Source organism: Oryctolagus cuniculus, chromosome 6, assembly GCF_051225735.1.
Source record: "Oryctolagus cuniculus isolate XC-2025 breed Fujian yellow rabbit chromosome 6, ASM5122573v1, whole genome shotgun sequence".
NCBI classification, from domain to species: domain Eukaryota; kingdom Metazoa; phylum Chordata; class Mammalia; order Lagomorpha; family Leporidae; genus Oryctolagus; species Oryctolagus cuniculus.
The window spans coordinates 27,281,778-27,294,877 of record NC_142872.1 but is presented as its reverse complement, the minus strand read 5'-3'; the positions used below and the strand labels follow the sequence as shown (position 1 = coordinate 27,294,877).

General features: G+C 42.2%; 1 protein-coding gene across 3 annotated transcripts in view; it reads left to right on the top strand.

Moving 5' to 3' along the window:
- Nucleotides 1-329: 329 nt before the first annotated feature.
- The window catches only part of CDC23 (cell division cycle 23), a 27,489-nt gene continuing 14,718 nt past the window's right edge, over nt 330-13,100 (top strand). For all 3 annotated transcript variants that reach the window (XR_016236165.1, XM_002710235.6, XM_089335924.1), the window contains exons 1-9: nt 330-501; nt 589-661; nt 4,269-4,406; nt 6,698-6,740; nt 7,897-8,002; nt 8,105-8,237; nt 12,096-12,273; nt 12,355-12,452; nt 12,877-12,958. Coding sequence is in view for 2 of the 3 variants with exons in the window: in XM_002710235.6 (XP_002710281.1) it covers nt 341-501; nt 589-661; nt 4,269-4,406; nt 6,698-6,740; nt 7,897-8,002; nt 8,105-8,237; nt 12,096-12,273; nt 12,355-12,452; nt 12,877-12,958 (1,012 nt within the window). In the remaining variant the exon portion in view is untranslated. The remainder of the gene's footprint in view (nt 502-588; nt 662-4,268; nt 4,407-6,697; nt 6,741-7,896; nt 8,003-8,104; nt 8,238-12,095; nt 12,274-12,354; nt 12,453-12,876; nt 12,959-13,100) is intronic.

Here is a 13,100-nt window from a genome sequence, read left to right as displayed (position 1 = left end):
TTGCTAGACCACGGACAAGCACAGATCTTCCCTGAAACCACACCTTCACCCTTTCTCGTTCCAGCCCGCCTTTCCAGGGCTTTTATTCCTCTGTGCCCCTTGCGGAGCTCTCAGATCCTGTCCTTCCTTAGCTCTTACTCTACCTTTCCCGCCTCCGCAGCCCGTGGCCAATCGGGGATGTAATTGTCTATTTTTCCCGCCTTTTCGTGACGTTTACAAGAGAGACTTGTGATTGGTTTTTGCGGAACAAGATCCGGCCAATGCTAGGCAGACGTTTTAGAGGCATCCGATCAGTTAGTATTGTCTCCGGTGATTGGCTGGAGTGGCCCGAGCCAGGAAAATGGCTGCGAGTACGTCTGTAGTCCCGGTGGCTGTGACGGCGGCTGTGGCGCCTGTTCTGGCCACGAACGCCGATTTCTCAGATTTGCGGGAAATTAAAAAGCAGCTGCTGCTTATCGCAGGCCTTACCCGGGAGCGGGGCCTGCTGCACAGTAGCAAATGGTGAGCTATGGGGGTTGGCAGGGGCCGGGCTCGGATACGTGGCCTCGGGGGCTTGTGGAGCTGATGCAGTTTGTGTGGGTGTTGCAGGTCGGCGGAGTTGGCCTTCTCCCTCCCGGCCCTGCCTTTGGCCGAGCTGCAGCCGCCGCCGCCTGTTACCGAGGTAAGGAGCGGTGTCCGTGCACTAAGGGTTGTATCTCGGGAGGATCGCCGAGAAACGGAATCCAAAGATAAACTTATTTTGGTGGGAGGAGTTTTGCAATCTGTGCCAAGTTTATTTTTTTCTTTTTTCCCCATTTCCACGAACTTTTGGGGGGCCCCGCGTGCTGAGGGCTCTGTGATGGAGGAGAGCGGATTGCTCTGCCCAGCAGGAGGGAGTCGCGGGGAAGGCGCGCCTTGGAAGAGCAGGGTGCTAACCAGCGGTTTTACCCGTTTTGAAACATCTGGCGATGCTCTTACTTGTGCTGGAGAGAATTGCTAAATAGTCATTGCTAAAAATTTCAACCTTTTAAATTTCTGTACCCCAAGTTGGAGACAGCCCTCATGAAAATGAGAACCGAGTTTTTTGTTTGTTTGTTTGTTTTTAATTTTTTTACAGCAGCGTGAAACTGTTCCTGTGCTGTTCGTGTGGCGTAGAGAATTGGTTAAAAGTGTGGTCTCTGCTCTAAGAAGGTTTTGAGTTCAAGTCTCAGTCGAACTGGTGGCATTTGGCACCTGTCTCTCCTGATCCCGTTTCCTTATCCGTGAAATAAAGACAAAAAGTTTGTAGTTTATGGGGATATTGAGAGAATTAAGTAAATAATATTTACATTCTGAAACCCCTTAGAAGTGTACCTGGCACATGGGACTGAGTAAAATGAGCTGTTATCATTGTTTCGATTGTGAATAAGGAGTGATAGTGGATTGCTAGGTGGGCGTAGATTTGCATCTGGATTCTAGACAGGTTCTTAACTAGTAGCATCGATGTGGGCAAATGATTTCTAAATGACACCGATCTCATTTGTAGATACTATTAAGTAATCATTGCTGGGCTTTTAAAAAGATTTATTAAGACCATAAGGATAAAATGTACATTATACTTATATTAATTTTTGTATGAATGTGAGTTATATCTATATTATTAGCATTCTCCCCTCTGTATCTCCTTTCACAGTGCCTAGGCACCTTCTCCATCCTGTAAAGGAAAATCAGTTGTTGGATGAGTAAATAGAGCACAGAGCCTGAGGAAAAGAGTCTGTTAATAGCCCGCTCTCCCGAGTTTGTATAATACGTCGGGATTAACATACTGCAGATACCTGACCATTATTGAATTATTGGAAAGTATTAGCTATTGGTTGGTTTAGTAACTTTCAACTTGCTGTGGGGTATATTGCTTCAGTAGCCTGTTGGCTAATTTGTTGCACATTTAGTGTTTTGTGGTGGTCTCTAGGTAAGGAGTATCTCTGAAAAACCCCAGAGAGACATTTTGTTTTAATTTTCTGCCTTGACTTAAACTAGACCAAACCTCTTGTTGTCTTTAAAGAGTTGCTGATATTAATTATTATGCTTTGCTCAAATCTGTTCAGTAGATGTTTGTTGTAGCTTACTGTTGATGTTATATAAACATTAACAAGAAAGCATTTGAGTATTTTAGCTTGTTATACTCTTGTCTTGAACCCTAAACTTACCTTTTCTGAATATGAAATGTGACTAGGACCAATTGTGACAACTTGATTTAAAAGCTTAACCACACTGCTAAATGCTTCTTGATGTTATATGTAACTTTCAGTGGATCTTTTTAGGTATTTCCCATATGCAAGGATGGAATTGGAGTTGGCATTGTGGCATGATAGGTGAAGCCTTTGCTTGAGACACTGACATCCCATACGGATGCCAGTTCGTGTCCTGGTTGTTCCTCTTCCAATCCAGCTCTCTGCTTATGGCCTGGGAAAGCAGTGGAAGATGGCTTCAGTGCTTGGGCTCCTGCATTAATGTGGGAGACCAGGAAGAAGCTCCTGGCTTCAGATCAGCTCAGTGCTGGCGTTGTGACCATCTGGGGAGTGAACTAGTGAATGGAAGACCTTCCTCTCTTTCTCTCTCTCTCTCTCTGTCTATAATTCTACCTCTCAAATGAAGAAATAAAATCTGAATAAAAAATAAAGAATGGAACTAAAATTTTAAGCACTTTATAATTCAAATACTAAAACTTTCTGAGTTATAAAGATAAAAGGATAATTATTAATATGTATATATTTTTAAGATTTTGATTTGAGAAGAAGATTACAAATAGAGACAGACAGAAAGGTCTTCCATTCACTGGTTCACTCCCAAATGGATGCAATAGCCGGAGCTGGGCTGATCTATTTTATTTATTTGAGAGGCAGAGTTACAAAGAGAGAGGTCTTCCACCTGCTGGTTTACTCCCCAAATGGCTTAAACAGCCGGAGCTGGGCTGATCCAAAGCTGGGGCCAGGAGTTTCATCTGGATCTCCCACCTGGGTGCAGGTGCCCAAGCACTTGGGCCATCTTCCACTGTTTACCCAGGCCATCAGCAAGGAGCTGGATCGGAAGTGGAGCAGCTGGGACTTGAACCAACCCCCATATAGGATGCCAGTACTGCAGGCGACATCTTAACCTACTATGCCACAGTGACAGCCCCGTGAATGTATTTTAATGTATGGACTATAGTGTGTATGTTTACATAGCCTTTTGTAATCTAAATGATTTTCGTCATAATCCATTTGTTTTTCCTGAAGATACAATTTATTTTTTTCCTCCACTCAAAACCAATAAATATCTCTTACTCAAAAAATGGTATAATGCAAGTGAGGGTGGCAGGGGCAAAGAAATAAGCACTTAGTGAGTGGATATGAAGAGTGTTTAGAATCTGAAAGCTGAACGGCTCCATTTAGTATATGTTGATCCAGTGGAACAAAACACTAAGTATGTTTTAGTTCCAGTTTTGTACTGGTTATATTTGGGATTAGAAGAATGAGGAAAATTAAATTCAAGTTTTAATCAACTCATCCCTAGAATTTGGGGAATTGTGGTTTTGATTGTGCCATTTTTTACATAGAGAATTATGGCCATGTTCTATGCTCTCAGCAATACTAACTTATGACAAAACTATTGAAATGTAAAACATATAAGTAACTGCACGGTAGAGTACATTTATGAAGGAATTTATTTGAGAGTGGATGCATTTCTAGCTGCTGGTTCACTTCTCAAATGTGTACAATGGCTAGGGCTAGGCCAGATTAAGAGCTGGGAACTTCATCTGGGTCTCCCACGTGGATAATAGGAACCCAATTACCTGAGCCATCACTGCTGCTTCTCAGGCTCTGTGTTAACAAGAAGCTGGAGTCTGGGGCCTGGCATTGTGGCAGAGTAGGTTTAGCTGCCACCTGCAGCGCCAGCATCTCATTTGGGCTAATCCACCTGGGAAAGCAGCAGAGAACGGCTGAGTTCTCAGCTTTCAGCTTTGGCACCTGGCCCAGTTCTAGCTCTTGTGGGCATTTGGAGAGTGAACCAGTGGATGAGAGAGCTCTTTGTCTCTCTGTTCCCCTCTCAAATAAATTTAAAAATATATATATATATTTTGGAAAAAAATTCTATAGCTTTACATGGTAATGAAATATAGCAATAGTATATATACATCTTTATGTATGTTAAAGTTCTAGAAGGAGGAAAACAACATTTTTGCTGTGTTTTGAATTTAGTGGCTGTGCTTCTTAGATCTGAACTTTTGTCATCCTGTTCACAACCATTTATATAAACCTGTCTCTTTCCAGGAGGATGCCCAGGACATGGATGCTTACACCCTGGCCAAGGCCTACTTTGATGTTAAAGAGTATGATCGGGCAGCACATTTCCTGCACGGCTGCAATAGCAAGAAAGCCTATTTCCTGTACATGTATTCCAGATATCTGGTGAGGACTGTTTAAAGCTGCCATTATGCTTGCAGTGAAGCATCCATTTTGAAAGCCCAGTAGAAAAAGTTTAATCTTTTAAATAGCTTAGCAGTGGGCCAGATAGACCATAAATAAATTTTTAAAAACACAGTATGATAGGTAATATCTTTAGAAATAAGAGGATGATTAGTAACAATCCTGATCATTTTCTTTAGATTACATATGATATTATTATATATATTATATAACATAATATATATATGATATATGATATTATTGTTTAAGAATTAAGTTAGAAAAAAAATAAAGTTCAAAAGCCTGGGTTGATTTTTAAATTTATAAAATCAATCATAGCATTTATATTGTTTTAATTTCTTGGCTATTAAAATTATGAAAGTGAAGAAATGCAAGTAAAATAATTTAATACTATATTGAATAACAATTCAAGTATGATTTATTAGTATACTTTCTTAGTTTTTCTTTGTTCTATTCTATGTAAATGAATTTTTAAAAAATTTTCTGTATTCATACCCAGGTTATTAGCATAGTCTATTTGCAATATGGATTACATTTAATTCATCTTTTTCCCCCAGTTTTTTTTGGTAATAAATTATATGTAAAATTCACCATCTTAATCATTCTTTAATGTGTAGTTCAGTGGTATTAAATACATTCATAATATTATATAGCCATCATTACTATCCATTTGCAGAACTCTTTTCATCTGGTCAAACTGAAACTCTACCAGTTTAACAATAACTCCCTATGTTCCCTTCCCCAACCCTTTAAGCCACCTTTGTGTTTTCTGAGATTTTTGACTACTATAGAACTATCCGTGGAATCCTACAGTATTTATGGTTTTATGGCTGGCTTCTTTTTTTTTCAAGATTTATTTACTTGAAAATCAGAGTTAGAGAGAGAGGTCTTCCATTCGCTGGTTTACTCCCCCAATGGCCGCAACGGCTGGAGCTGGGCCAGTCTGAAGCCAGGAGCCAGGAGTTTGTTTCGGGTCTCCCAAGCAGGTTCAGGGGCCTAAGGACTTGGGCCATCTTCTACTGCTTTCCCAGGCCACAGTAGAGAGCTGGATAGGAAGTGGAGCAAGCCGGGTCCCGAACCAGCGCCCATATGGGATGCCGGCGCTTTAGGCCAGCGCGTTAACCCGCTGCACTACAACGTTGGCCCCTTACCATTGAATTCTAATCTTGTCAGTTGACCCAGCAATGTCTTCTGTAGTGTTTCCCCCTCAGTAAAAACTATTATCAGGAATTATATTTACTTTGCATGTTCCTTTAATCTATAATACAGAAAGTTTTTGTCTTTTACAACATTGAGAAGTTTCAAAGCTGACAGTTCTCCCTTTCTCCTTTTCCTTTTTAATTGACAGACTTTATTGTTTTACAGCAGTTTTAGATTCACAGCATAATTGAGCAGGGAATACGTGAATTCCCATATGCCACCTTCCTCTCTATCAGTATCCTGCACTAGTATGGTATATGTATTATAACTAGTGAAATAGCATTGACACATTATGTTCAACAAAAATGCATGTTTCGCTCTGTATTTTGCGTTCTATGGGTTTTTATCCCTTTTCTTTTTAAAAATAGAACATTTTTTACTCTGGGTATGTCTGATATTTCTTCATAGTTTTATTCTAGTTATATACAACCTAGCCAGTATAGTATGTAAGTGGAATCTCACAAGGGCATTGTATCTGGTGGTATGTGATATTTGTACACCCCTCACTGATAATGTTAATTTTGATCATTTGTTAATAGTGTTGATAGTCCTTCTCCACTGTATTTATCACTTCTCTAGCAGCTAATCAGCAGTCTATAAGAATACACTGAAGGATATGCAAATGTCCTGCTCTTCAAAATTTCTCCCTAAATTTAATATCCATTGTTAATTATTGCCTAAAGCACTCTTTACTATGATGTTGCAAAATGATGATTTTCTACTGAAGCATGAATAATAGTACATTTACTATTGAACACTTGATACTCTAAGCAAGAGCCGTCCTTCTCCTTCCCCTTTTATTTATCCACTTATCACCAATATGGACTCATTAATTCTTCTTTTTTCATGAATTCCTATATTTTAATTGTTTATAATTCATTACTTAATTGCTTTGATACTCAGTTGTCCCAGATTTGTCTGGTGAAAGCCCTGCAATACTTATTTTACATAGTAATTAAAGGTAGATGCATTTTGGTTGGACTTGGGCCTTTTAGGTAGAATCACATTGCAAGTTTTAGAATGTATTTTAGAATAAACTGAAAAAAGACCTATTTGTTGATTTTCTCTTACAGTCTGGAGAGAAAAAGAAGGATGATGAAACAGTTGATAGCCTAGGTATGACTGTCTTTCTCTTACCTTTTCACCTAAAAATCAGTTGCAAACTGAAATGCCTGCTGAGGCAGGCAGATAATACAAATGGACTGAGAGGACTGTTGCAAATTGGAGAGTACATGGCTTATGTCAGCTGCCTGGTTGTCACCTAGCTGCGGTTGAGCTTCAGTGCAGGAATCTGGGCCTGATGTTGTAGTGTTTTTATCCCTTGGCCCTTCTCTGTCCCTTTAATATGAAGCTGGAAATTCAGATTTTTAGTTGAGGTTTCTTTGAAACACAAACTCAAAATTTTTTTGCTTTTAAAAATTTATTATTTATTTGTAAGGCAGAGCCATGAGAAGGAGTGGCAGAGAGAAAGAGAAAGAGAGCTTCATCTACTGGTTCACTCCCCAAATGGCCACAATGGCCAGGGCTGGGCCAGGCTGCTGCTAGGAGCCAGGAGCTTCACCTAGATCTCCCACGTGGGTGCAGGGGTCCAAGTACCTGGGCCATCCTCCACTGCTTTCCCAGGTACACTGGCAGGGAGCTGGATCACAAGTGGAATAGCTTGGATTAGAACCAGTGCCCATATGGGACACCTACACTGTAGCAGTAACTTTACCCACCATGCCATAGCGCTGTCCCATGAATTCAAAAATTTTAAAAACTGTATGAGTCTAGCAAAATATGACAAATTTTAGAATAAAGTAAATTAATTGTGTAAGATACTATTGGCCACTTGGGAATTTTTTTTTTTTTTTTTTTTTTTGACAGGCAGAGTGGACAGTGAGAGAGAAAGGTCTTCCTTTTGCCATTGGTTCACCCTCCAATGGCTGCCGCGGCCTGCACGCTGCGACCAGCGCACCGCGCTGATCCGATGGCAGGAGCCAGGTACTTATCCTGGTCTCCCATGGGGTGCAGGGCCCAAGTACTTGGGCCATCCTCCACTGCACTTCCCTGGCCACAGCAGAGAGCTGGCCTGGAAGAGGGGCAACCGGGACAGAATCCGGTGCCCCGACCGGGACTAGAACCCGGTGTGCCGGCGCCGCAAGGTGGAGGATTAGCCTAGTGAGCTGCGGCGCCGGCCGGGAGTGTTTTCTAGAGGTTTCAGGGATTGTCTAGGTCTATGAAAATGAAAACCATTATCCTTCCCCTGGATTAGAGACTGTTTCTTTCCTAGGCCCCTTGGAAAAAGGACAAGTGAAAAATGAGGCTCTTAGAGAACTGAGAGTGGAGCTTAGCAAAAAACACCAAGCTCGGGAACTTGATGGATTTGGCCTTTATCTGTAAGTGTAATAGTAATTTGGAACGTTCCATAACATATTCTTATGAGTAGAAGGGTGATGTTATAAAGCATTAACTTGTGTGGTTGTGTCTTTCTTTCCCAGATATGGTGTGGTGCTTCGAAAACTGGACTTGGTGAAAGAGGCCATTGATGTGTTTGTGGAGGCCACCCATGTTTTACCTTTGCATTGGGGAGCCTGGTTAGAACTTTGTAACCTGATCACAGACAAAGAGATGGTAAATTGAGAGGAGCTACATGAAAACGTTCTGCTCCAATCTTATATAATTTTGCAGTAATGTAGGAAGGAGTAGGCAGAGTTTTGCCTGACCTTTGGTTAAAGCCAGCTCTTTGCTGTGTCTCTTTCACTGATTTAGAATTCAAGTCTTGATTTGAAAGACAGATGACTACATTTTGTTCAGTAGTTGTTGAATTTTTTTCCAGTTCTATTAGAATATTTTCTCTGCTTTTTTAAAATATTTGTTTCTTTATTTGAAAAAGTTATAAAGAGGGAGAGACAGAAGGAGGAAGAGAGATCTTCCATTCGTTGGTTCACTCCCTAAATGGCTGCAATGGCTGGGGCTCAGCCAGGCTGGAGCCAGGAGCCAGAGCTTTATCCCTGTCTCCCATGTGTGTGCAGGGGCCTAAGCACTTGGACCATTTTCCACTGCTTTCCCAGGTGCATTAGCAGGGAACTGGATCAAAAGTAGAGCAGTGTCCATATGGGATGCCAGCATTGCAGGTGGTGGCTTTATTTACTACACCACTATTCTGGCCTCAGAATATTTTTTCATATTCAAGTTTTCAATTCAATTTTTACTATAATTTGTTTTGTATACTAAATGCTGCAAATATTAGAGTTCTTCCCTAATTCCAAAGATGGCATAGGAAAGTTCTTTCTGATATCAAGGATTGAATTAAAACATTTTTTAGGCCTCTTTTTTTTTTTTTTTTTTTTGGTCAGGCAGAGTTAGACAGTGAGAGAGACAGAGAGAAAGGTCTTCCTTTTCCGTTGGTTCACCCCCTAAATGGCCACTACGGCCAGAGCTGCGTCGATCTGAAGCCAGGAGCCAGGTGCTTCTTCCTGGTCTCCCAAGCGGGTGCAGGGCCCAAGCAGAGAGCTGGACTGGAAGAGGAGAACCGGGACAGAATCTGGCGCTCCAACCAGGACTAGAACCCCCGGTGCCAGCACCGCAGGTTGAGGATTAGCCTAGTGAGCCATGGTGCCGACCTAGGCCTCTTTTGAGCTATAATGGATTCTATAAAAATTTGAAGAGTTGTTTGTTAATGAAATAATGTATGTGAATACTTTATAAACTACAGTCATTTTATTAGTCATTATTAGAGAACATTGTTCATTGTGTTAATTTTGCTGTTCTTTATAGTTAATAGAAGCAATGACACTCTTCCTTTTGTTGGCTCTAAAGAGCCAAAGACTGGTTGATTTTCCCTAATAATGATTCAAACTACTAATTCTGTGTCTAGAACCTTATCTTGGTTTATTTGTATTCCTGTCTTTCTAATAGACTTTAATTGGAAGTTTCTTTTATCTCTGAATTCAAAATATGCAAAACCAAATTTCTTTTCTTGATTTCCAAATTCTCTTTCTTCATCTCAACCTAATAGACCCTCACTGATGTCACTAGTGTTTTTCTTTTCTTTTTTTTTTTTTTTCTTTTTGACAGGCAGAGTGGACAGTGAAAGAGAGAGAGACAGAGAGATAGGTCTTCCTTTTTGCCGTTGGTTTACCCTCCAATGGCTGCCGTGGCCGGCGCATCGTGCTGATCCGAATCCAGGAGCCAGGTGCTTTTCCTGGTCTCCAATGCGGGTGTAGGGCCCAAGCACTTGGGCCATCCTCCACTGCCCTCCTGGGCCATAGCAGAGAGCTGGACTGGAAGAGGGACAACCGGGACAGGATCCCGCGCCCCGACCGGGACTAGAACCCGGTGTGCCGATGCCGCTAGGCGGAGGATTAGCCTATTGAGCCGCAGCGCCGGCCTCTCTTTTCTCTCTTTAACTAGTCAGTCATGAGACATTGCCATGGTTACTTTCGTATACATCTCTTCTCTTGGTGTCTCTTGCCATCTCAATTATCATCTCACATTTGGATTACATATAGATAATAGTTTCCATCTAGCTTTTCCATTCTTGCACTTCCATTTCCAATCCATCTTTTATCATTTTTCCAAACTTACTCTTTTTTTTTTTTAAGATTTATTTATTTATTTGAAAGTCAGAGTTACACAGAGAGAAGGAAAGGCAGAGAGAGAGAGAGAGAGGTCTTCCATCTGCTGGCTCACTCCCCAGTTGGCCACAATGACTGGAGCAGTGCCTATCCGAAGCCAGAAGCCAGGAGCTTCCTCTGGATCTCACACGCGGGTGCGGGGGCACAAGGACTTGGGCCATCTTCTGTTGCTTTCCCAGACTGTAGCAGAGAGCTGGATTGGAAATGGAACAGCCAGATGTGGAACCATCAGCCATACGGCATGCCGGCACTTCAGGCGGTGGCTTTACCTGCTGTGCCACAGCATTGGCCCCAAACTTATTCTTTTTTTTTTTTTTTTAAGATTTTTATTTATTTATTTGAAAGAGTTACACAGAGAGAGGAGAGGCAGAGAGAGAGGTCTTCCATCCGCTGGTTCACTCCCCAGATGGCCACAACGGAAAGAGCTGCGCTGATCTGAAGCCAGGAGCCAGGAGCTTCTCTTCTTCTGGGTCTCTCATGCGGGTGCAGGGACCCAGGACTTGGGCCATCCTCTACTGCTTTCCCAGGCCACAGCAGAGAGCTGGATTGGAAGTGGAGCAACCGGGACTAGAACCAGCACCCATATGGGATGCCGGCACTTCAGGCTAGAGAGTTAACCCACTGCGCCACAGCGCTGGCCCCCCAAACTTATTCTTATAACACACGTCATGTCATTTTCTTGCCAAAAATTTACAGTAGTTTTTTATTACATTGCCTTTTCTGTTGCACAGTAGAACCTCTCCTACCAGTTCAGTCTTATTTTTCCACTTCTTTGCAATGCATAGCCTCATGTCAGACCAAGCTAGTTCCTTATCCTGCTTGCATACACTTATGACTTCCATTTTTGTTGTTGCCTGAGCCTACAATACTGTTTTCTTTCTCTCCCTTTCCTCTTTTCTATTCAGATCTTTCTCATCCTGTAAGATTTACCTCAGATCCTTTCCTGACCAGGCCATTCTTCCCTGTTGTGCTTTTATGTCATATTCACTTAATTGGACTACCTGTGTTCATTAGTAGGCACTCTAATAAAATTTTAGTGACAAAATTTCTTTTAGAGGGGCTGGCACTGTGGCATAGCGGTTAAAGCCACGGCCTGCAGTGTTGACATCCCACATGGGCGCCAATTTGAGTCCCAGCTGCTCCTCTTCCGATCCAGCTCTCTGCTGTGGCCTGGGAACGCAGTGGAAGATGATCCAAGTGCTTGGGCCCCTGCAAACGTGTGGGAGACCCGGAGGAAGCAACTGAATCCTGGCTTTGGATAGGCACAGCTCTGGCCATTGTGGCCTACTGGGGAGTGAACCAGCGGATGGAAGACTTCTCTCTCTCTCTCTCTTTTTTTTTTTTTTTTTTTTTTTGACAGGTAGAGTGGACAGTGAGAGAGACAGAGAGAAAGGTCTTCCTTTACTGTTGGTTCACCCTCCAATGGCCGCTGAGGCTGTCGTGCTGCGGCCAGCGCACCGTGCTGATCCGAATCCAGGAGCCAGGTGCTTCTCCTGGTCTCCCATGCGGGTGCAGGTCCCAAGCACTTGGGCCATCCTCCACCACACTCCCTGGCCGTAGCAGAGAGCTGGCCTGGAAGAGGGGCAACTGGGACAGAATCCGGCGCCCTGACCGGGACTAGAACCTGGTGTGCCAGCGCTGCAGGCGGAGGATTAGCCTATTGAGCCACAGCACCGACCTTTCTCTCTCTTTCTCTGTGCCTCTCCTTCTCTCTCTCCTTAACTCTGACTTTCAAATAAATAAATAAATAAATAAATATTTTTTAAAGAATTGTTTTAGATAATATAGTTTCTTGATGTTTGGGGTAGAAGTCAAATTATATTAATATGTCCCTCTCTCTCCTGCTGCCCAGCTGAAGTTCCTGTCTTTGCCAGACACCTGGATGAAAGAGTTTTTTCTGGCTCATATATACACAGAGTTGCAGTTGATAGAGGAGGCCCTTCAGAAGTATCAGAATCTCATTGATGTGGGCTTTTCTAAAAGCTCTTATATTGTTTCCCAAATTGCAGTTGCCTATCACAATATCAGAGGTGAGTTAATAAGGACAATGAAATACCATCATTCCCGGAGTGCGCTTGATGTTTTTTCTGAATTCTGTCATCTTTCTGCAGATATCGACAAAGCCCTGTCCATTTTTAATGAGCTAAGGAAGCAAGACCCTTACAGGATTGAAAATATGGACACATTCTCCAACCTGCTTTATGTCAGAGTGAGCTGCTTCCCTTTCTCAGGCTTGATTATGCTCATTTATGTTGTACTGCTGGGTTGGATCGTCACTTAGTACATGAAAAATTGAGTCAGTTCCTGTTTGTTTAATATGGGAGACATAGAGAATGTTCCCATCTGTTTGTTCACTCCCCAAAAGCTTGCAACAACTGGGACTAGGCCAGGCAGAAGCCAGGAGCTGGAACACAAGACAGGTCCCCTATATGGGTGACAAGAATCAGCCACTTGAACCATCACTGCTGCCTCCTAGGGTCTGCAGTAGCAGGAAGATGGAGTCAGGAGTGGGGGCAGGTATTAAACCTAGGCTCTTTGACACAGGCATCGTAGCTAGTATTTTAACCACTAGGCCAGATGTGCACCCCTTAGGGAGTTCTTTTTCATGCTTAGATTATCTTTGTCTTTTCCAGAGTATGAAATCTGAATTGAGTTATTTGGCTCATAACCTCTGTGAGATTGATAAATATCGTGTAGAAACATGCTGTGTAATTGGTAAGAGTTAACTACATTTTTTCTTAATATTTTAAGTAACAAATATAAAAATAACTATTAAGCTGTCAAAAGTAATAAAATAAATACACCATAGAATGTGAGAACTCACTATAATCCTACTGTAAGACTGATGAATGTGACT